Here is a 24,496-nt window from a genome sequence, read left to right as displayed (position 1 = left end):
ATGCCCCATTTACACAATGTTTGCTCCATATCTTTCTAAACCTTTCCTATCTATATACCTGTCCAAATGTATTTTAGATATTGTGATAGTGCCTGTCTCAACTACCTCCTCTGGCAGCTTATTCCATTTAAATACCACCCTTTGCCGGTAGAAGTTGACCCTCAGGTCCCTCTCACCTTAAGTCTATGTTCTCTGTTTATTGATTCACCTACTCTGGGTCAAATTCTTTGTGCATTTAACCTATCTATTCCCCATGATTTTATACATCACTATAAGATCACCCCTCATCCTCATGTGCTCGAAGGAGTAAAGTCCTAGCCTGCTCAATCTCCACGTACTGATCAGGCTTTTGAATCCTGGCAACATCTTCGTAAATCTTCTCTGCACTCTTTCCAAGTTGACAACATCTTTCCTATAACAGGGTGTCCAAAACTGAACACAATACTCCAAATGTGGTTTCACCAATGTCTTGTGCAGCTGTAACATGACCTCCCAACTTTGATACTCAATATGTAAGAAGGAACAGCAGATTCTGGTTTAAACTGAAAATAAACACAAAAAGCTGGAGTAACTCAGCGGGACAGGCAGCATCTCTGGAGAGAAGGAATGGGTGACGTTTCAGGTCGAGACCCTTCTTCAGACTCAATACTCAATACTGTTGCTGATGAAGGCCAATGTGGTGAAAGCCTTCTTGACCACCCTATCCACCTGTGACACCACTTTCTAAGAACAATGTACCTGCACTCCTAGATCCCTTTGCTCTACAACACTCCCCAATGACCTGCCATTTACTGTGAAGGTCCTACCCTGGTTTGACTTTCCAAAATTCAACATCTCACACTTATTTGTATTAAATTCCAATAACCATTCCTCAACCCACCTGCCTAATTCATCAGGAATCTTTGATAGCCATCTTCGCTATCTACAATACCACCCATTTTTGCATCATCTGCAAACTTACTAATTCCGCCTTGTACATTCTCATCCACATTGTTGATATAAACCACAAACAGCAATGGGCCCAGTACCAATCCCTGAGGTGCACCACTAGTCACAGGCCTCCAGTTTGAAAAGCAATCTTCCACCATCATCCTCTGCTTCCTCACATGTAGCCAATTTTGTATTCAGTCGGCTAGCTCTTCCTGGTTCCCATGCAATCTCACCTCCCAGAGCAGTCTCCCATGTGGACAATTCGAGAGTCTAAGAATAAAGAAGCTTGAATTGCATGTATAAGCACATCTCACCAGGAAAGCAAGGAGGAGTGAAGTAACATAAGGCATGCAACACCTAGTTCAATTATTTCTTTAATAACTAATCTGCTAGTTTTGATAGTTGCAAAGCAGAATGGTCTTATCATAGTATAGTTTGTTCGTACCCTATGTATCTAAAATAGAAGTAGCTGACACAAAGAATTTAATCCAAAAATATTCTGATTCTTATAACTACAGCATAAACTGGATGTGAAAATAAATACCATATCAGCACAGCACAAGGAATGAAGTATATGCGAAGAGAGGAAATTTATTTCTTCTTTTAAAGAATAATTTATCTTTAAATCTTTCCTATTTACAGGCTATGCAGTTTAGTTGTGGACTTAAATTCCCTACATGACAATCTCAGATACATTCACTTCCCCACAGTCTGTTTGTATTTTTAAAAAATCCTTATCTTATTCTCAGTTTCAAACCTGCTTCAGTCAGTCATTCCATATTCTTCAGAGCAACCAACTGAAGTTTTTAATTGCAGTGAATGTGGCAGCTCTCACTTAGTTTTTAGACAGCAGTATTTTTTTTTGATCTTTTCAATATTTTGCTTTTTTATAATCTTTAAAGCTGAAAAATAGGTGAATGAACTAAAGCTCATAAAGTGAATCAAAGACAAGACGAACTTTAGGAGGAAGACATGGGACAAGGATAATGTTTATCTCATAATGAAAGATTCAGATGGTAACTTTAAAAGTTTATTTTGTGGGATATGCATCTTGTTGGTAATACCAACCTTTCTTTTTCATTCCAAATTCACACATCATGAAGTCCCTGGAGAGGCTGGTGCTCACTCACCTGCGACCCCTGGTTAAACCTTAACTGGACCCCTGCAGTTCGCTTACCAAACATAGTGGGGGGTGGAGGATGCCATGTCCACCTGGTCCATTGTTCCTATGCTAACCTGGATAAGCTGGGAAGTACTGTGAGAGTCATGTTTTTTTAAACTTCTCCAGTGCTTTTAACACCATCCGGCCTATACCGCTAGGGAGCAAACAGATGAAGATGCGGGTGGACGCTCCAATAGTGTCCTGGATCACCAACTACCTGACTGGACGATCACAGTATGTCAGGCTACAGAACTGTGTTTTGGACATGGTAGTGAGCAACACAAGGGCCCTACAGAGGACAATCCTTTCTCCCTTCCTGTTCACCATCTGCGCCTTGGACTTCAGATACTAATCGGACTCCTGCCACCTGCAGCTTTCGGATGACTCTACAATTGTGGGCTGCATCAGTGAGCTGAATACAGAGCTGAATACAGAGATGTAGTCAACGACTTTGGTGAGTGGTGAGGGCTGAATCACCTGCAGCTCAACACCGACAAGACTAAGGAGTTAGTGGTGGACTTAATGAGGCCAGGAACACCCCTGTTCCCTGTGTCCATCAAGGGTGTGGATGTGCAGTTTACTAAGGAGTACAAGTACCTTGGAGCTTACCTGGACAGTAAATTGGACTGGTCCAGGAATGCTGAGGCATTGTATAAGGGACAGAGCCGTCTGTACTTTCTGCGTAGGCTCCACTCTTTCAACGTCTGCAGTAAGATGCTGCAGATGTTCTATCAATTGGTGGTGGCCAGTGCCATCTTCTTCGCTGTCGTGTGCTGGGGCAGCAGGACGAAGGCTGCGAACACCAACAGAATCAACAGGAAGGTTGGCTCCGTCCTGGGAGTGGATTCATTGAAGGTGATCTTGGAGGGGAGGATGCTCCTCAAACTGCAGAGCATCTTCGACAATACAGCTGACCCCCTCCATGACACACTGGCCAACGTGAGGAGCACCTTCGGCAAAAGACTGGTTCCAACAAGATGCAGCACGGAATGCCACAGGACATCCTTTATCCCTGTGGCTATCAAACTGTACGACTCCTTCCCCTTCTGTCTTGGGGTAGACTGACTCCCCCCCCCCCCCCACCCTCTCCCCCCCTCCCCCCCATCCCTCCCCAATCTTTGCACATCCCTCATCCTGGACTTCCCACTTGTCATTTAATTTCATGTTTCATGTATCTTGTTGTGTTTTATGACTGTTGGCAAACCAATTTCCCTCCTGGGATAAATACATTTCTATCATATCGTATCATATTGTATTTCGCTTGACAAAATGGTGCCCAGCTGCTTTCTTGAACCATCGCTATTCAGATGGGTACAAATTAATGCTGCAAATCAACATATTCTAGTATTGGCCAACAGATAAGAAGAACCAGTGATCGATTTAAAATTCATTACAGTGTATGACTGGAAATGAATTTGGAGGAGATGAGAACTTGAAGTCACTGTGACTCGTAGATGCTTGAATGTTTGAGAAGTACAGTGATGTAGTGTTGGTAGGTTGCTCAGATGCATTGAAAAATACCATAGACTGCAGCCAAAGTGTAAAAGGGTGAACATTTATCAAGAGTGGGAGGGAAGAGGTGGGGTAGGGGTGGGATTGAGTTGCATTAGAGTCATATAGTATGGAAACAGGTCCTTCAGCCCTACTTGCCCATGCCGACCAATATGTCCCATCTAAGCTAGTCTCATTTGCCCACGTGTGGTCCATATCCCTCTAAGCTTTTCAAGTCCATGTACCTGTCCGTTTCTTTTAAATGTTGTTATTGTACCTGCTTCAACTACCTCCGCTGGCAGCTTATTCCCTATACCCACCACTCTGGATATTAAAAAGTTCCCCCTCAGGCTCCTATTTCCCTTCTCATCTTAAATCTATGTCCTCAGGTTCTTGATTTTTCTACCCTGGGTATAAGACTCTGTGCAATCACCCTATCATGATTTTAAACCCGTCAGCCTCAGGCACATGAAGGAATAAAGTCTCACCTTACCCAATCTCTCCCTTGAGCTCAGGCCCTCGAGTCCTGGCAACATTCTCATAAATCTTCTCTGCACTCTTTCTAGCTTAATGATATCCAGTTTAGTGACCAAAACTGAACACGATATTCCAAATGCAGCCACACCAACGTTTTGTTCAACTGTAACAGAAGGCCCCAACTTCTATACTCAATACCCTGATTGATGAAGGACAATGTACCAAAAGACTTCTTTACCACTCTATCTAACTGTGATGCTACTAACAAGGAACTGCGCACCGAGACTCATATCCCTCTGCTCTTGAGTCACAATCTCCCACATGCACAACCATGTTGACCATCCATAATCAGCCTCTGTCCATCCAAATACATATATATCTTATCCCTCAGAATCCTCTCAGTAACATAGCTACCGCAGATGTTAGACTCACTAGTCGATAGTTCCCAAGGTTTTACTTGCACCCCTTCCAAAATAAAGGCACAACTTTAGCCACCCTCCAGTCATCCGGCACCTCACCCCCGTCTAATCACCCTATCATGATTTTAAACCCGTCTGTGATTCATATATTTCCTTTAGGGCTCTAGAACATTGAACAAGACTGCACAGGAACAATATTTGTGCCGAACATGATGGCAAGTTAAACAGATCTCATCTGCCTGTATTTGATCAATATCCCTCAATTCCCCGAACTTCCATGTGCCTATCCAGAAGTCTCTTAAATGCCATGTTCACTGAAGAATGAGGACATCTTGAATGTCCTCGTATGGAAAGCCTCATATTGGGAGCAGATGCGCCAGAGATGGACGAATTGAGAGAAGGAAATAGCGTCTTTGCAAGAGGCAGGGTAGGAGGATGTATAGTCATGATAGTTGATTGTTTTGTAATAGATGTCAGTCAATAGTCTGTCACCCGTGATGGAGACAGACAGATCAAGAAAGGGGAAAGGGGTGTCAGGGATAGTCCAGGTGAATTTGAGGGAAGGGTGGAAGTTGCCTTCCAGGATGGAAGGCCATGGCACACCTAGGGTATGGATTTGTTCACCTACAACCAAGAATGGTACATGATTGTAACCTGCTACTGCTCATAAGATGTCTTCCAACAGAAAACAGACAAAATGAAAGTGAATGAAAATTCCCAATCATCAGAAGGATGAAAGATCTGATAGTATCAACAATCTCAATCTCTCAGCAGTACGGATCCTGTTTGCTGAGCAAGGGATACCTCAGAAGGTGATTGGCGATAATGGAACCCAGTTCACCTCCAAAGAGTTGAAGGAGTTGGAAGATGACCACTGCTTCATCGTCACCACCTCATCCCCTCACTATCCGAGGATCACAATCTCATAGAGAGAAAGGTCCAGAAATGAAGGAAATGCTTATCAAAGGAAGACCCCAACCTTGCCTTGTTGTCACTCAGAGCAACACCATTGAGAGCTGACATGAAATCACCAACAGAGCTACTGAATGGCAGGAAGTACAAAATAACCCTGCCAAGCAAAATACATTCTCCACAAAACCAGGAGGAAGTACGACAAAGGAGGAAGTACGGCAGGAGGAAGTACGACAAAGACTGACTGATGGTCAAACTGTAGGAAGTTAGTACTTCAACAAACACGCAAAACCACTGCTTGAACTGCTGAGAAGACAACATATCCTCCTCCTCCTCTCCTCACCTCTCCTTTTCTCCACCCTCTTCCTCCCACACTTCTCCCCTCCCCCTTCCTGTTCCCCCCCCCCTCCCCTTTCCCTCCCTTCCCCAGCTGTTACCAATGATGCTGGAGCTTGACCTCCTGGTCTGTCAGCCAGTCATTGGGATGAGAGCAGCATCCAATGGAGGGGGAAGGGGAGGTGGGTGGGGTGGGCGGTGGGCTGCTGTCATCAAGATGATGAAAGTAAGTTTAGTGGACAAAATGGGCAGGAGCATGGAAGGGAATGATGAAGGACTGTTGGATTGAATTGCATTCTAATGCAAGAGTCTTGACAGGTAAGGCAGATGAACTCAGGACATGGACAGACACGTGTGACTGGGACATTGTAGTCATTACAGAAATCTTCTGAGAGGGTTAGGACTGGCAGCTTAAATTTCCAGAGTACAGGTGCCGAGGGGTAGATAGAGGCGGAGTAAAAAAGGAGGGGGTGTTGCTTTATTGATTAAAGAGAATGTCATGGCAGTCGTCCAAGATGATTACTGATGGTTTGTCCAGTGAGGCTACATGAGTAGAGCTGAGAAGTAAAAAGGGGATGATCACCTTCTTAGAAACAGCCATAAACAGTCAACAGGAATTAGAAAAACAAATCTGCTGGGAGATTACAGGCAGCTGCAAGACTAATAAGGTTGTCATAGTAGGGGATTTTAACTTCCTAATATAGACTGGGACTGTCATTGTGCCAAGGGCTTAGAATTTGTCAAATGTGTTCAGGAAAGTTTCCTCAGGCAATATGTACAGGGCCCTCCAAGAGAGAGGCAAAGCTTGATCTATCTACTCTGAGGAAATTCAATCAAGTGACTGAAGCATCTGTGGGAGAGCCTTTAGGGCCCAGTGATCACAGCTCAACTAGGTTTAGAATGGTTATCGATAAAGACAGGGTCGGGCCACAATTTAAGTTTTTGAAGTGGAGCAAAGTCAACTGTGATGATATTAGATAGGAACCTGCTAAAGTTGATGGGAGTAGGTTGTCTGCGGGCAAAGACGTCCAGAAATTGGGATGCTTTTAAAACTGTGGTAACAAGAGTTCAGGGCATACATGTTCCTGTTAAGGGGCACGGAAGATAGGAATATGGAAGCTCAGATTACGAGAGAAATTGAGGCTCTGGTCGGGAAAAAGAAGGAGGCATAGAACAACGATAAGTAACTGGGATCAAATGTATCCCTGGAGGAGCTTCAATAACTGAGATGAAGAAAATCAGGAGGGCAGAAAGGGGGCAAGTTAATATTAAGGAGATTTCAAAAATATGTGAAGTACATTAGGGAAAAGAGACTATAAAACAATAGACAATAGACAATAGGTGCAGGAGTAGGCCATTCAGCCCTTCGAGCCAGCACCGCCATTTAATGCGATCATGGCTGATCACTCTCAATCAGTACCCCGTTCCTGCCTTCTCCCCATACCCCCTCACTCCGCTATCCTTAAGAGCTCTATCCAGCTCTCTCTTGAAAGCATCCAACGAACTGGCCTCCACTGCCTTCTGAGGCAGAGAATTCCACACCTTCACCACTCTCTGACTGAAAAAGTTCTTCCTCATCTCCGTTCTAAATGGCCTACCCCTTATTCTTAAACTGTGGCCCCTTGTTCTGGACTCCCCCAACATTGGGAACATGTTTCCTGCCTCTAATGTGTCCAATCCCCTAATTATCTTATATGTTTCAATAAGATCCCCCCTCATCCTTCTAAATTCCAGTGTATACAAGCCTAATTGCTCCAGCCTTTCAACATATGACAGTCCCGCCATTCCGGGAATTAACCTAGTGAACCTACGCTGCACGCCGTAGGAGCAGAATTAAGCCGTTCACCCCTTTGAGTCTACTCTGCCATTCAATCATAACTGATCTATTTTACCTTCTCATCCCCATTCGATTGCCTTCTCCCCGTAACCTGTGATGCCTTAATTAAACAAGAACCTACCAATCTCCGCTTTAAAAATATCCAATATTTGTGAATGTGCTCTCCACAGTCATGTCTGGCAATGAATTCCACAAATTCACCACCTTCTCGCTGAAGATATTCTTCCTTATGAATGAATGAATGAATGAATGAATGAATGAATGAATGAATAAGTTTATTGGCCAAGTATGCAGATACAAGGAATGTGCCTTGGTGCTCTGCTCACAAATGACAACACAAACATACAGTTAACAATTAAGAATAAAGCATAAACACATCAAAACAATAAGGATACAACATTACGGTCTAAACATGTGTGTGAAAATAAACCAGAGCAAAAAGGAGACTACAGACTTTGGTTATTGAGTAGAACTATCACTCGTGGAAAAAAGCTGTTTTTATGTCTGGCTGTGGCTGCTTTGACAGTCCGGAGTCGCCTTCCAGAGGGAAGTGCTTCGAAGAGTTTGTGGCCAGGGTGAGAGGGGTCAGAGATGATCTTCCCATTTCGCTTCCTGGCCCTTGCAGTGTACAGTTCGTCAATGGGGGGGAAGGTTGCAGCCAACAACCTCCTCAGCTGTGCGAACAATCCGTTGCAGCCTCTGGATGTTGTGCTTGGTGGCTGAGCCAAACCAGACCATTATGGAGAAGGTGAGGACGGATTCAATGATAGCAGTATAGAATTGGACCATCATTGCCTGTGGCAGATTGTGTTTCTTCAGTTGCCGCAGGAAGTACATTCTCTGTTGGGCCTTTTTGACTGTGGAGTCGATGGTGGCCCCCCATTTAAGGTCCCTGGAGATGATGGTTCCAAGGAACTTAAATGACTCCACAGATGTGACTATGGTGTTGTTGATGGTGAGTGGGGGGAGGGGAGGGGGAGCTCTTCGAAAGTCTACAATTAGTTCCACTGTCTTGAGAGCATTGAGCTCCAGGTTGTTGCGATGGCACCAGGACACCAGCTGTGTCACTTCCCCTCTGGAGGCAGATTCCTCCCTTATTTCTTTACTAAAGGTACTTCCTTTTACTTTGAGGCTCTTCCCTCTGGGTCTAAACTCTACCATTACTGGAAACATCCCTTCCACGTCCACTTTATCAAGGCCTTTCATTATAGGTTTCCTTTGAGATCTCCCCGCATCCTTCTAAACTCCAACTAATACAGGCCCATACCCTTCGAGTGTTACTCATACGTTAACCCAAACATTCCTGGGATCATACTCGTATACCTCCTCTGGACCCTTTCTAATGCCAGCACATCATAGAACATAAAACATAGCAGCACAGGAATGGCCTTTCAGCACACAATGTCTGTGCCAAACATGATGCCTAGCTAAATTAATCTTACCGACCTACATATGATCTATATCCCTCTATTCCCTTGCACTTCCTTGTGTCTATCTAAAAACCTCTTAAACGATTGTGTCTATTATGTTTTTCTACCACGGCAATGTATTCCACGACTCTCTGTGTAAACATTTGCCCTGCATATATCCATTAAACGTCCCCCTCTTACCTTTTAGCTATGTCCTCTAGTGTTGGGCATTTCCACCCTGGGATAAAATTTCTGACTGTCTACCTTATGTATGCTTCTCATAATTTTATATACCTTTATCAAATCTCCCCTCAACCTCCAATAAACATTCCAAGTCTATCCAACCTCTCCCTGTAACCGAAACCCTTTAATCCAGGCAGCATCCTGGTAAACCTCCTCTGCACCTTTCCAAAGCCTCCTTATCTTTCCTGTAATGGGATGATCAGAACTGCCCACAATACTTCAAATGTGGCCTAACCAAAGTCCAATAGAACTGCATTATAAGTTCCTGACGCTTATATTCAACATCCCTAGCAGTGAAGGCAAGCATACCATACACCTCCTTCACCACCCTATCTACTTGTGCTGCCACCTTTGGTGAGCTATGAACTTGGACTCCAATGTCCCTCAACACATCAATGCTGTTAAGAGTCTTGCTATTAACTGTATACTCTCTCCTTACATTCAACCTCCGGAAGTGCAACACCTTACACTTTTTCAGGTTAAACTCCATCTGCTATTTCTCTGGCCATTTCTGCAGCTGATCCGTACCCCCCTTTATCTTCTGACAGCCTTCATCATTGTCCACTGTTCATCCAATGCTGGTGTCATCAGCAAACGTACTCACCAACCCATCTACATTTACAACCTATGCTGCCTGACCTGCTGAGTTACTCCAGCATTTTGTGAATAAATACCTTCAATTTGTACCAGCATCTGCAGTTATTTTCTTATACAACCTGAAGAAGGGTCTTGACCCGAAACATCACCCATTCTGTCTCTCCAGAGATGCTGCCTGTCCCGCTGAGTTACTCCAGCTTTTTGTGTCTATCTTACATTTACATCTAGGTCATTTATAAATATCGCAAACAGTGGAGGTCCCAGCACAGTCCCTGCAGAATTCCACTGGTCACAGACCTCCAGCCAGAATATTGCCTTCCACCACACCCCCTTGTCTTCTATGAATAAGCCAGTTCTAAATCCAAACGTTCAAATCATCATCAGTTCCTTTCATCTTAATCCTCTTGATCAGCCAACCATGAAGGACCTTACCAAATGCCGTACTAAAATCCATGTCCACTACATCTACTGCTCTACTTTCATTAATCTCCTTTGTACCTCGACAAAAACCCAATCAAGTTAGTGACACTCGACAGGCCACATACAAAGTTATGCTGGCGATCCCTAACTAGCTCATTCTCTTCCAAATGGGAGTAAATCCTATCTCAAAGAATTCTGTCCAACAGTTTCCCTTCCACTGATGTAAGGCGATCTATAGTTTCCTATATTCTCTCTACTTCCTTTCTTAAACAAAGGAATAACATTGGTCACTCTCCAGACTTCCACAACCTTGTCTATGAAGAAACAAAGATTTCGTCAAAGCTCCTGCAATCTTCTCTCTAGCCACCCTAAATAACAGAGTACAGGGTGTACTACAGACCTCCAAATAGTCAACATGAATTAGAAGGACAAATATGCCAGGAGATTGCAGACAGCTGCAGGTCAAACAAGATTGTTGTAATAGGGGATTTTAACTTTTCCAATATTGACTGGGAAAATCATAGTGTGAAAGGTTTAGATGGGGTGCAATTTCTCAAAAGTGTTCAGGAGAGTTATCTCCCGCAATATGCAGAGGGCCCCACACATGAGAGAGCAACACTTGATCTAGTCTGTCTTGGGAAATTGGGAAGGGCAAGTGAACAAAGTGTTTGTGGAGGAGCCTTTTGGACCAGTGACCACGGTCTGATTAGGTTTAAGATAGTGTTGGATCGGGACAGAGTGTCCACGTATTAAAATGCTAAATTGGGGTACGGCCAACTTTGAGATTGTGAGAGAAGATCTCGCTCAAGTTGATTGGAGCAGGTTATTTGAGGGGAAAGGACCATTAGCCAAGTGGAATGTTTTCAAAACTGTGCTGACAAGAGCTCAGGATATGCATGTCCTTGTTAGAGTGAAGGGCAAGGCAGGCAAACGTAAGAAAGCTTGTCTGACAAAGGAAATTGAGGCATTTGTCAAGAATAGGAAGGACGCATGGGACAGGTATAGGCAGCTGGGATCAAGTGCATCCCTGGAGGAGTTTTGGGGACTAAGGAGCAAACTATAAAAGGAAATAAGATGGGCAAAAAGGGGCTAGGAGATAGCTCTGACAGGTAGCATTAAGGACAATTCCAAGAGATTTTATAAATACATAAGGGGGAAAAGGGTAACTAGAGAGAGAGTGGAACCCCTCAGGAATCAAAGCGGTCAACTCTGTGGAGCCACAGGAGATGGGGAAGGTCCTCAATGAGTATTTCTCCTCTGTATTTATCGAGGAGAAGGACAGGAGGGCTGAGGAACTTCAGGCAGTCAATGCAAGCGTCTTGAGAGCAGTCTGTTAAGGGCCTGTCCCACTTAGGCGATTTTAAGGCGACTGCCTTTTTTTGTTTAGAGATACAGCACGGAAACAGGCCCTTCGGCCCACCAAGTCCGCGCCAACCGGCGATCCCGGCACACTAACACTCTCTTACACCCCACTGGCGACAAGTTCTACATTTACCAAGCCAATTAACCTACAAACCTGCACGTCTTTGGAGTATGGGAGGAAACCGAGGATCTCGGAGAAAACCCACGTAGGTCACGGGGAGAACGTACAAACTCCGTACGGACAGCACCCATAGTCGGGATCGAACCCGGGTCTCTGGCGCTGCATTCACTGTAAGGCAGCAACTCTACCGCTGCGCCACCTTGCCGCCCATGATCGTGAGGAGTCTTCCAAAAATCATAGTGGATCTCGGCGCATTGCTAAGAAATCATACGGTTTGAAATTTCTCGGCGACAGCTGGTTTGTCGTCAGGTATCGTTGTTGCTTATTGCGGGCGCTGTCGCCTGCTGTCCCCAGGTTTGCTAGGTTCTCTTAGATGCATTTAGAAGCACATAATATTAAAATAAGTAAAGTCATTTCAAAATACCATAAAATGCTTGCATTTAACCAATTTATTTACCGTCAGGACATTTGACAGGTAGATTGGAGGCGACAGTTTGACGGTCAGGTAAGCGTGGGAATTTTGCGATGTTTAAGGCCATCAGCCATTACATTTAAAGTGGACTCCCAACCCAGATATGCAACCCAGAAACCAGATATGCATCTCCCGTACATTTTCAAAGAATGCCTGCACTCCCCACAAAAATCCACTTAACCACTTAAAAAAAAAATTTTTTTAATACAGCTATTAGTAATCTGGAAGTAAATCCAGTTTATGCCTTGTTACAGTAGATTTTTTTAGAGATACAGCGCGGAAACATGCCCTTCGGCCCACTGAGTCCACGCTGCCCAGCGATCCCCACACATTAACACTATCCTACACACACTAGGGACAATTTTTTGTTAACATTTACCCAGTCAATTAACCTACATACCTGTACGTCTTTGGAGTGTGGGAAGAAACCAAAGATCTCGGAGAAAACCCACGCAGGTCACGGGGAGAATGTACAAACTCCGTACAGTCGGCGCCTGTAGTCAGGATCGAACCTGAGTCTCCGGCGCTGCATTCGCTGTAAGGCAGCAACTCTACCGCTGCGCCACCGTGCAGTACAGTGAAACTTGGTTTTTAAGTAACCCATGCAAGGGGTTATAATTCAAAGGAGTTATACTTACCGACTTGTCAGTGATTTCAGCGAAAACCAGGACGCCAGAGAAGCATTGACAGCGTGGGAATTTTCGCGATGTTTCCGAAGACGGTGTAATCTCGACCTGACTCGGCATTGTCGTGGTCATTGTCGTCGGGTAAAAGAAAATTTTGTCGATCTGCTACGACTTTGACAGTTGCCGGCAGTCGCCAAAACAATCGCCTAAGTGGGACAGGCCCTTCACGATCAAAGTGGTGCTGAAGGTACTATCATGTATGAACGTAATCAAATCTCTAGGGCCTGATCAGATGTATCCAAGCACATTGTGGGAAACTAGAGAGGAAATTGCGGGAGCCCTAGTTGAAATGTATGAATTGTCTTTAAATACAGGAGAGGTGCTAAAATACGGGAGGGTAGCAAATGTTGTGCCTATTGATCAAAGTAAAATTTCAGAGAATTTAATTCAATCAATGGGGCATCTTTACATAGAATGGCTAGTGGACAGAAATGCTGCCAACTAATCAAACCATATTACTGAGTGAAAAATCAAAGCACGTTTGGCCATCCTGTTGTAGGAAGAATGTTATTAAGCTGGCAAGATAGAAGAGAAGATTTATGAAGATTCTGCCATGATTCAAGGGCCTGAGCTAGAGGGAAAAGTTGGGTAGGTAGGATTTTAATCCTTGGAGTGAAAGAGGCTTGTGGGTAATCTTAAAGAGGTGTATAAAATAATGAGGGAATAGATTTCTATCCAGAGTACGGGAATCAAATCATGCTTATTTTCTCTATCGCATCATGTGAATGTACTCATATATGACCAATACAATTGTTTTACTGTATCTCGTACATGTGACAGTAATATATCAATACCCTGCCTATAGCAATAAAATGAAATGTTTAAAAGAGACTTGCAGAGGTACATAAAGAGGAAAGATTTGGAAGGATATGGACCAGGCTAGGCAAGGGGGACTAGCTTGGTTCGGGAACTTGGTCAGAACGATGGGTTGGGTCATAGAGTCTGTTTCTTTGGGGTATAACTCTTTGACTATATCACATTGCAAATCCAGGGATAGTAAATCAGCAGATTACAAGGAGTGAATAAGCAGGGCAAATGACTGAACCCACTGATAACTCCCACATTTCCCTTGCTTGCTATTACGACTGCTGAACTTAAGGCAATCCTGTTCTTTATTTCCTGCTCACTCGATCCACCATTCTGCTGCTCAAGCAGATCCCAAACTCAGTGCCATTATAGTGGGGCAAGCAGATAGCTCTCCGGGCCAAAGTGTATTGTATCACTGATATTGATTGATATATCAGAGGAGAATTAGTGGAAGTCTGCTTATTAGAATCATCTACAATCTCATTTAGATCCAAGCACAAGGCCCAAGTCACTACATATAGAAGAGCAGAGATTTCCCTGGTGACCTGGTTGACATTTATCTCTCAAGAAACATTGGTTCATCTGGTCATTATCTCACTACAGTTTGAGGTGCCTTTGTTGAGCCCAAATGGCTATACTTTCCAATTGCAACGTAAAAATAACTTCACAAAATTGGCATTGTAGCTTTATCCTGTTTTGTATAAACTACACTGTAAAATAGCATGTTGTTTCTTCCCACTTTATCGAGGAGAGGAGTTCAAATGTACAGCAGCAAAAGCGTGCTCATTGAAGAACCCTGAGTAAGTAATTATGTTTCCATTAATATTATTTCACCCTGTTCAGCTGGAACTCAAGCAGGCTGGTTATGGTGATGATGAGCTTAGGTGCAAATATATTATTGACTCGGCCCGACTTGTGCATGCCGACCAAGACGCCCAATCTAAGTTAGTCCCATTTGCCCAAGTTTGGCCCATATCCTTCTATACCTTTCTTATCTATGTACCTGTCCAATTACCTTTTAAATGTTGTGATAGCATCTACCTGAACTACCTCCGCCGGTAGCTCGTTCCATACACCATCAACCTCAAAGTGAAGAAATTGCTCCTCAGGTTCATATTAAATCTTGCTCCTCTCATCTTAAGCATATGTCCTCTTGTTTATGTTTCCTCTACCCTGTGCATTCATCCTATCTGTGCATTTACCCTATCCATTCCTCTCATGATTTTATACACTGCTATAGGATCATGCCTCAGCCTCAACCCTCCATGGAATAAAATCCTCGCCTGCCCAATCTCTCCTTGCAGCTCAGCCCTTCCAACAGCAGGATGACTAAAACTGAACACAATACTCCTAGTGTAGCCTCACCAACATCTCGTACAATTGTAACATAACTTTCCAACTTCTATACTCAATACCATAACCGATGAAGGCCAATGACCCAAAAGCCTTCTTGACCACTCTGTCTACCTGTGAATCCACAATCAGGGAACTATGTATCTGTACTCCTAGATCCCTCTGCACTACAACACTCCCCAGGGCCCTACAATTCACTGTGAATAGTTACTCCAAGTTGCTTCAAATGCTTGATTAACTGCGCTCTGTCCACTGTGGCCATCCGGCTCTCCCAGTTTCCAGCCATTTTATTTCCTCTCCCCATTCCCATGCTGACCAGTTTCCACTCTGTCTCTTTAACTGTCAAAGAGAGGCTAAATTCAAATATGAGGGACAGCACCTCATATTCTGCCTGGTTATTCTACAACCCGGGGCAGCAGCAGTAGAGTTGCTGCCCTACATTGCTTACAGCGCCAGAGACCCGGGTTTGATCCCGACTATGGAATATGTACGTTCTCCCCGTGGTCGAGTAGGTTTTCTCTGAGGTCTCCGGTTTACTCTCACACGCCAAAGACGTACAGGTTTGTCGGTTAATTGGCTTGGTATAAATTGAAATTGTCCCTAGTGTGTGTATAATAGTGTTAATGTGTGGGGATCGTTGGTCAGTGCGAACTCAGTGGGCCGAAGGGCCTGTTTCCGCACTGTATTTCGAAACTAAACTAAACCCACTGGCATGAACATCGAATTCTCCAATGTTAGGCAACCTGCACTCTCTCTGTCTCTGATCTACCCTGGTCCCTTTTTGCAACCCCTTCTTCCTACCTTACCCCCAGCCCCCTTCCAAAAAGCAGAGTGTTAGTCAGCTGGGAGTCCCATTTCACCCACTGCTACCCCTCCCTATCCATTGTGGCTCCCATCTGCCAGCACCACTCATTCAGTTCCATTCTTCACCTTCCTCTCCTATCAGATCAATCTGCAGCATTTGTTCTCCATGTATCACTTCCCAGCTGCTGTTGCTATCTCCTCCCTTCCTCCCTGACCAGATTGTTATCTGCCACATGTCATTGAGCTAGAAACCGGTATAACCAGTTCGCCCTGTTACATCTACCCTGACAACAGTTTGCCTCCTATGCTGCTTGCCATTCTCATTTGCAGCAGGCACATACTACGGGCATGGCTGACGATGCCCCTTCTCTGTTCTCTAAATAATTAGTTGATTTCACTTAAGGCATACCGTGCATCGGCACATTAGGTTTCAGAGGACCTGAGGTAAAAAGGGGTAAAAATTAGGAAGCGTTCCTCCTGTTTGTTCTTTAATGACTCCAAAGGAAAGATTGTGTGTATATTGGGTGAGGACAGGTTTGACTGGACCACCTCCATGGTCAAATAGTCACAATTCACTTTACATACATGAATAATAGCTACTTAGGTGAAATAACTAAGAATTCATACAATCAGCAGTGGGGAAAAAATATTGTTAAAAGGCAACATTGTAGCTCAAAGTTCAGATTAAAAATGTCTCTTAGCTTCATTCCAAACTCCCATTCGATATATTTTTAACAGTTGTGAAAATCCATGGTTGATGACTTATGTTTGCCTAGTGGGGCTTGGAAATCAAACATCCTTATGTATTTTTGGTGTGCCACTCAGGTTCCTGAAAACAAAAGAACTTTATGTTTACTTACATAATCTTTTCTTAACAGTCAGAAATAATGAGTCATTATGAACAAAGCACATTGGTACAATGGTACATATCACGACAAATAATAATAGTAGTAGTTGGTAAAATTTATTGTCAGCAAAGTGAACAAGAAGTTAAGTTTTAAATGCTATCTATAGTTAAATATTAATTGGCACTGACTGTGAGAAACAGTACACAAACCACAGCATGATTTACAAACAATATGTATTCATTACGTTTTCAGTCCGAAACAGAGAATAAGAATCTAATTATTTAAGAAAGGAAAGAGCGTAACTACTAACATGCAATCATTTTCTAGATTACACAATGGTAAAGTTGCAAATGTTTCTACAACAAGAAGAGGAAATGAATGGTACTAACAATGGTATCATGGTATTAATTCCTTTGTGGTCTTTTGTGCTGATGATTGAATGGGTGCATTCCATTCTCAACTGTGTATTCCAACAGAAAAGCCCTCTGGCTGGTGATAATTTCTAGGCCAAAACAAATGGTCAATTTCAGTGACAGAAACTGAGGAAGATTACAAACAAATGCATCGCCTTTCTTATACAAAACATTAAACTATTTTTGCAAATATTAAAAATCTTATCATTATCTTTTAAGTGATTAGGTGCTAAAACTCACCTGACATTGTTACAAATTGGAAATCAATTATATAGAACTTGGAAATGAAAATCCTAGACCAGTGCTTCGTAATCTGGTGAATGGTTCACCCAAGGGTGAATGATATTATTTTGGGGGTGAATGAAATTAGAGGGGGGAATGAAGGGTGAATGACTTAATTTATTCAGATATTTATATATATTTTTCTATACTTAGAAATGGCATTGCCATTAAAGTGGTTAGTAAGCTCTTATTGGGTTTTAATGGCAGTGGAGCTGGAAATTCGATATGTTTTTTTCTCTCTACATATGGTTTTCTTATTTCAAAGTAGCAGGATATTTCCCAAATTTACTGTAATATAACCTTTTTAGGGAAGACCAGATGAGCTAGTGGGATCATAAATTTATAAATGGCAACACTGGAGGATCGACGTAGGCAACTGTTGAACTGTAACTTTACTTTGCGTTGCCAATTTAGCTACTTTTCTACTAGAACTAGAATTCTATATATATTTACTGTACTTCAATCTACCAGCACTTATTTGCATCAAGCAACATGAATTCTAGCTATATTAAGAAGATTTGAGCCCCGTTTTTAGGCAATCTAAAGTTAGATTGTGCCATTTTCTTGTAATGATATTCTGCATTTTCTATTCTAGCGACTTCAGTATTTTGTGAGTTTGATTTGCAGATTAACACACTATGTCTTTGTTGAAGTACCTAAAGAAACCAGCTCTAGAGGAAGGGTGTGCAGGAGGAAGTAGTTCATTTCTGAAAGAGAGTGAAATGAACAGGACTCAAGAGGAAGTGTAAGAAAATAACTGCAGATGCTGGTACAAATCGAAGGTATTTATTCACAAAATGCTGGAGTAACTCAGCAGGTCAGGAAGCATCTCAGGAGAGAAGGAATGGGTGACGTTTCGGGTCGAGACCCTTCTTCAGACTGATGTCAGGGGGGCTGGACAAAGGAAGGATATAGGTGGAGACAGGAAGATAGAGGGAGAACTGGGAAGGGGGAGGGGAAGAGAGGGACAGAGGAACTATCTAAAGTTGGAGAAATCAATGTTCATACTGCTGGGCTGCAAGCTGCCCAAGCGAAATATGAGGTGCTGTTCCTCCAATTTCCGGTGGGCCTCACTATGGCACTGAAGGAGGCCCATGACAGAAAGGTCAGACTGGGAGTGGTAGGGGGAGTTGAAGTGCTCGGCCACTGGGAGATCAGGTTGGTTAAGGCGGACTGAGTGAAGGTGTTGTGCGAAACGATCACCGTGCCTGCGTTTGTATTCGCCGATGTAAAGATGTTGACATCTAGAGCAGCGGATACAATAGATGAGGTTGGAGGGGGTGCAGGTGAACCTCAGTCTCATCTGGAAAGACTGTTTGGGTCCTTGGATGGAGTTGAGGGGGGAGGTAAAGGGATAGGTGTTGCATCTCCTGCGGTTGCAGAGGAAAGTACCCGGGGATGGGGTGGTTTGGGTAGGAAGGGACGAGTGGACCAGGGAGTTACGGAGGGAACAGTCTCTGCAGAACGCAGAAAGGGGAGGGGATGGGAAGATGTGGCCAGTAGTGTGGTCCCGTTGTAGGTGACGGAAATGTTGGAGGATGATTTGTTGGATACGCTGGATGATGGGGTGGAAGGTGAGAACGAGGGGGATTCTGTCCTTGTTACGAATGGGGGGAGGGGGAGCAAGAGCGGAGCTGCGGGATGTAGAAGAGACCCTAGTGAGAGCCTCATCTATAATGAAAGAGGGGAAGCCCCGTTTCCTGAAGAATGAGGACATCTCTGATGCCCTAGTGTGAAACACCTCACCCCGGGTGCAGATGCGGCGTAGACAGAGGAATTGGGAGTAGGGGATAGACTTTTTGCAGGAGACAAGTCACTTGTGAAGGGTGACAAGGAAGCTGAGGATAACGAACTTAAAAATGCAGTTACGTATGTTATAGATGATGACTCTGTTAATGATACAGGCAAGGAAAAACTTAATCTCAAGAGAAAATACCAGGACCAAAGTAGCCTCTCCTCAAAGCTCAAGGAAAGAAAGTGGAATGATGAATATATCAAGTATGGTTTTTTCCTTCCCCAAGATGAACTAACAAACCCCACTCCCTCAACTCAGTGCATGTTTTGCAGTGTAAAATATAGCAACCAGTGCCTGGCTCCTTCAAAATTACAGACTCATTTAAGAACAAAGCATAGCAATCATCAAAACAAGTCCATACAGTTTTTCAAAAACACTCGTATTTGTGGAACCAGCAGAATTTCTTCCAGTCGATGGTAAAGAATCACATTGCGACTAAAAAACCTTTTCTTCTTGCCTCTCTTCAAATAGCACATGTGCTCATGAAAGAAAAAAAGCCATACACAGAGGCTGAGAAAGTTGTCAAACCGTGTTTGAAAATCGTTGTCAATCTACTATATGGTGGAAAGCAAGCAGTGGATAAAGTAGTGCAAATTCCTTTGTCCAATGACACAATGAAACTTCAATCTACTATGATTGCTGAAGATCTGGAGCTTTATCGAGCTGTATCTCTTTTGCTTGCCAGTCAGAGAGCAAACTACAGGTGAATTTATTTTCTCCAAGCTTGACGAATTCATGGAAAATGAACATTTATCTTGGAGCAAATGTGTTGCTGTGACTACAGACGGTGCTGCAGCCATGATGGGGAAACATAAAGGAGCCACCGCTCGCATCAAAGAAAAATCCCATAATTGCACCTTTTTACATTGTTGTTTACATCGGGAAGCACTGGCTGCCAAGAAACTGAACACGTTGCAATGACCAGAAAAATGAGCTGGAAGAATTGTTGCAAGATGTGGTGAAAATTGTCAATGCTATTTGTCCACAAGCAAAGAAATGTCGGCTGTTTTCAGAGCTATGCAAACATATGTCTGCAGATCACATGATTCTCCTCCTGCATTCTGAGGCTCGATGGATGTCACGTGGAAGAGTCCTTGAAAGAGTGCTGTCCCTGAAGAATGAACTGTCTGTACTTTTTACTGAGCAAGGTGACGTGAAAGCAATGCATTTCAACAATGATTTTTGGCTGGCCAAATTGTGTTACATGACTTCTATTTTTGAACATTTGAATCGGCTCAACTTGTCACTTCAAGGTTAAGGAGGTGACATCTTAGATGTCCTTGGGAAAATAGAAGCCATGAAAATGAAGATCACCATGTGGCATATTAACATTCGTAAAGGCAATTTCACCAATTTCCCACATTTGGAAAGATTCCTCAAAGAGTGTGAGCAGGAAGAAAAGCAAACTGATCTAGAGAAAACATTGAAGGACACCATTTCTGACCATCTGCAATTGCTGTCTTAAAATTTTGAAACAAATTTTCCTCAGAAACCTCTGCAGGACTTGGAAAATCAGATGTGGATAGTTAATCCATTTATCACTAGCCACATTAAGCGAGTAGATTTTGGGGAAATGTCAGAAGTGTTGATAGAGTTTCATTATGACTTCACTCAAAAATCATCTTTTGAGATGTACTCCTACTATGGAGACTATTGGATTGGATTACTTGCTTTCCCTGAATACAAATCAATTGCCTTGAAGGCCCTTCAACCACTAGTAATGATGACAACAACTTTCCTGTCAGAACAAGGATTTTCGACCTTGGTAGAATTGAAATCCAAAAAACGCAATTCATTTCAGTATAATGATTTGGTAATGTGGGTTGCTTTGGAGAAGGAAATTGAAGCTTGGTTTGAGAAGCTTGTCACAGGAGTACAAGAACATCCTAGTCTTTGATGATAAGTGTAGAAGTATACTGCTTGTCATTTATTTGTGGTAATCCATACACAATAAGAAAACATTGTTTTTAAGAATCTAATTCTAAGTTCTAAGACAGTTGTTTACTAACTTTACTTTATGTAAACTAGAAAAATTCTAATAATTTTTCTGTTCTTAATTTTTTTGTCACTCCTGGTTGGGAGGATGGGAGGGCGCCAGATATTCAGAACTGAGCACCAGACAAAGATGTGATGATGTTTTGAGCATGCATGCGACATATACATGTCAGTACACATGCACAACTTTTAAAATATATATGGATTTGGAAGAGCCAGCTTCCGGAGAGAAGCACACCAAATATGGCAAGTTGATATTTGGTGGTATTGTGAGCTTTTGTCGGGGAGAGTTATAGAACGTTATATTAGTTGGATACTAATATAAGTATATTAGTTGGATACTAATATATTAAATCACATACTCCATGGTTTTTTGAGCTAGTTTTCCAAGAAAATATTATTTTCCAAGTAATCAAAGCCTGAAAGGGTAGGATGGGGCTGAAGCCCAGTGTTTAGATGTTGGAATGGTTTTTGTATCATTCTAAGAGAATGATTTTCCAACTCCAGTGGTAATTAAACTTTTTTTTCACTCCTAGTTTTCTTTACATATTTTTAGGATGCTCAAAAAGTTGAATAAAATAAACACATAAGAAATGAATTGATTTATGCTTTTTGCTCATGTGACAAAATAAATTATATATAAAATTATACACAAGGGAGAATAAGATGAAAATTACCAAAAAAACATAAGAACATTTAGTCGAGGGTGAATGAAATTTCGTGATAAAGACTCTAGGCTGAATGACACTGAAATAGTTTAAGAAGCACTGTCCTAGACTACCACCTAGACATACTTACAAGATTTTTAAAAAAAAAGAACTCGAGATCAAAGTACAAAGTCCTGTAAGCTTACTTGCTTGTAGGTTAATTTTTCTTTTAATACCCAATTTATTTTTAAGATAGCCTAATGACAATAATTATTCTAGTGGGTGCCACACTGGCACAGCAATAGAGGTGCTGCCTCACAGCACCAGGGACCCGGGTTCGATCCTGACTATGGGTGGTGCCAGTGTGGAATTTGCAAGTTCTCCCAGTGTCCAAGTGGGTTTTCTCCAGGTGCTCCGGTTTCCTCCCACACTCCAAAGACACGCAATTGGCTTCTGTAAGTTGCCCCTAATATGTAGGACATAGAACTAATGTAAAAGTGATCGGCCTGGATTCGGTGGGCCGAAGGGCTTGTTTCCATGTAGTATCTCTAAACTAAACAATTTCTGTGGATTTACAAAGAGCCAAAGGCTTGTGAAATCTTGCAAGAATTCCAGGATTCAAGCAGACGGTCCTTCATAAAATGAATAGCGATGTTAGCAGAGGTTTATGGAATGTCTTCTTTCACCTGTGCACATATGGAGGAATGAGAGTACAGAGATTAAGGTGAGAGGGGCAAGATGGATGAATCTATAAGTTACTGATGTAACACTGTGTTCATCAGAGATGTGAGAGTGATTCCCAAGAGGCCAGCTGGGGCATTTCATTCCATTGATTAAAATTAGTCTTAAATTAGTTTAGTCTGGGAATTTACTAGATTGTTAGAAAAATCCTTTCTGATTCACACATATCCTTCCAGAAAGTGGTGTTGACTCTTAATTGCCTGCTCAGTTCATGGGGAAATGGCGATGGACAATAAAATTCAGCATTTTCAGCGATATACACATCCCATGAACACAATAAATAATAAGGATCATGAAGCAGAATAAAACTGTGACCAGGAAATAATTCATAGATTATGTTGGAATTAACGATGAGTTGTTGCATAAAATAACACTTGTATAAGGCTGTCGATGGAATATCACTCGTGGAATGTCACATAATGGACACTTGCATAAGTCCTGAAAACCAATTGAGCATATCATGATGACAATAACATTAGTAATTTTTATAAATTCTATAGTTCAATAAGTTATCTTTTTTAATATATAGTGAAAATATGAATTGCATGACTTTCTATTTTGTATCCAATAGTTCATTTAAATTACCTTTAAGAATATTTTTTACTCCATTGGCATTACCCAAATAAGAAGCTTTGAATTAAACTCAACTACTTCACAGTCAATTAAGTACAAGCAAAGTATGATTGTTTCTGTAGTACAATAAAGTAGTTTAAAATGAATAGCTTGGGAGTATAAGTGTCAATTTGTGCTAAACGGGGTCAGATATGTTCAGTTGCAGTAAAGATCCACTGGTTTAAAGATTACTTTCAATGCAGTCCGGAGAGAGTGTGGCAGAGTTTTCTGCTTTCTTTTGAATGAAATTATAAAGTAAGGTCCCCTCTGCAAACCTAGGTGGAATCAAGACACAATTTCAAAGAAGAGCAAAGAAGGTGTTCCTCCTTTAACATAGAAAAGTACAGCATAGAACATATCCCTCTCTTCCTTGCATTTCCATGTGCCTATCTAAAAGCTTTGTAAAGGCCACCAGCATGCCTACCTCTACCACAATCCCTGGCAATGCGCTCCAAGCCACCACGATTCTCTGTGTAAAATACTTGCCTCGCACATCTCCATTAAACATTCCCCCTCTCACCTTATAGCTATGTCCTCGAGTGTTGCACATTTTCACCCTGGAAAAAAAGTAATGACTGTCTACCCTCTCTATGCCTCTTATAATCTTACATACTTCAACCTCTGACGTTCTTATTAGCTGAAGCCCTTTAATCTAGGCAGTAAACCTTCTCTGCACCCTCTCCAAAAGCCATCTCATCCTTCCTGTACTGGGGTGTCCAGACTGCATGCAATACTCCAAATGCGGCACAACCAAATTCTTATAGAGCTGCATCATGACTTCCTGACTCTTATACTCAATGTCCCTAGCAATGAAGGCAAGCTTACCATACATCTTCTTTGCACCCTATTTCTTTGTGCTACCACCTTGAGTGATCAATGAACTTGGACTCCAAAATCCCTCTGCACATCAATAATGTTAAGCGTCTGACTGCTCCCGTTTGGCAGAGATACAGAAGCTTGAAAGTGCGTACCACCAGACTCAGGAATAGCTGCTTATTCTCCTGCTTCTGCACAGTCCTTAGAAAGAGAACTGATACACTGAGTAGAAGCATGTTGATGTTAGATTCAGTAATGATAATGCCAAAGTGCCTGAAGGAAAGATGACTAGATTGTATTAGATTTTATCTGTTTGGAGGTCATCAGTCTCGCACTTGTTGTGGTGAATGATATTTGACACATTTGTTTGTGCATTCATGCTGTCCAAGGCCTTGATGCATGCAGATATTAGATTGCATTATTCTCGTTGTGGATGGAATTGAGATAGAGATAGAGATAGAGATAGAGATATAGATAGAGATAGAGATAGAGATAGAGATAGAGATAGA

The 24,496-nt window shown here is 42.4% G+C and overlaps 1 protein-coding gene across 1 annotated transcript in view; it reads right to left on the bottom strand.

Moving 5' to 3' along the window:
* Window positions 1–16,409: 16,409 nt before the first annotated feature.
* gpr180 (G protein-coupled receptor 180) overlaps window positions 16,410–24,496 on the bottom strand; it is a 60,048-nt gene continuing 51,961 nt past the window's right edge. The window contains exons 9-10 of the mRNA XM_078402336.1: window positions 17,076–17,188; window positions 16,410–16,667 (exon numbers count right to left, since the gene is read on the bottom strand). Coding sequence (XP_078258462.1) covers window positions 16,628–16,667; window positions 17,076–17,188 — 153 coding nt within the window. The 3' untranslated portion in view covers window positions 16,410–16,627. The remainder of the gene's footprint in view (window positions 16,668–17,075; window positions 17,189–24,496) is intronic.

Source organism: Rhinoraja longicauda, chromosome 7 (genome assembly GCF_053455715.1).
Source record: "Rhinoraja longicauda isolate Sanriku21f chromosome 7, sRhiLon1.1, whole genome shotgun sequence".
Lineage (NCBI taxonomy): Eukaryota > Metazoa > Chordata > Chondrichthyes > Rajiformes > Arhynchobatidae > Rhinoraja > Rhinoraja longicauda.
This window is presented reverse-complemented; position numbering and strand designations above follow the sequence as displayed.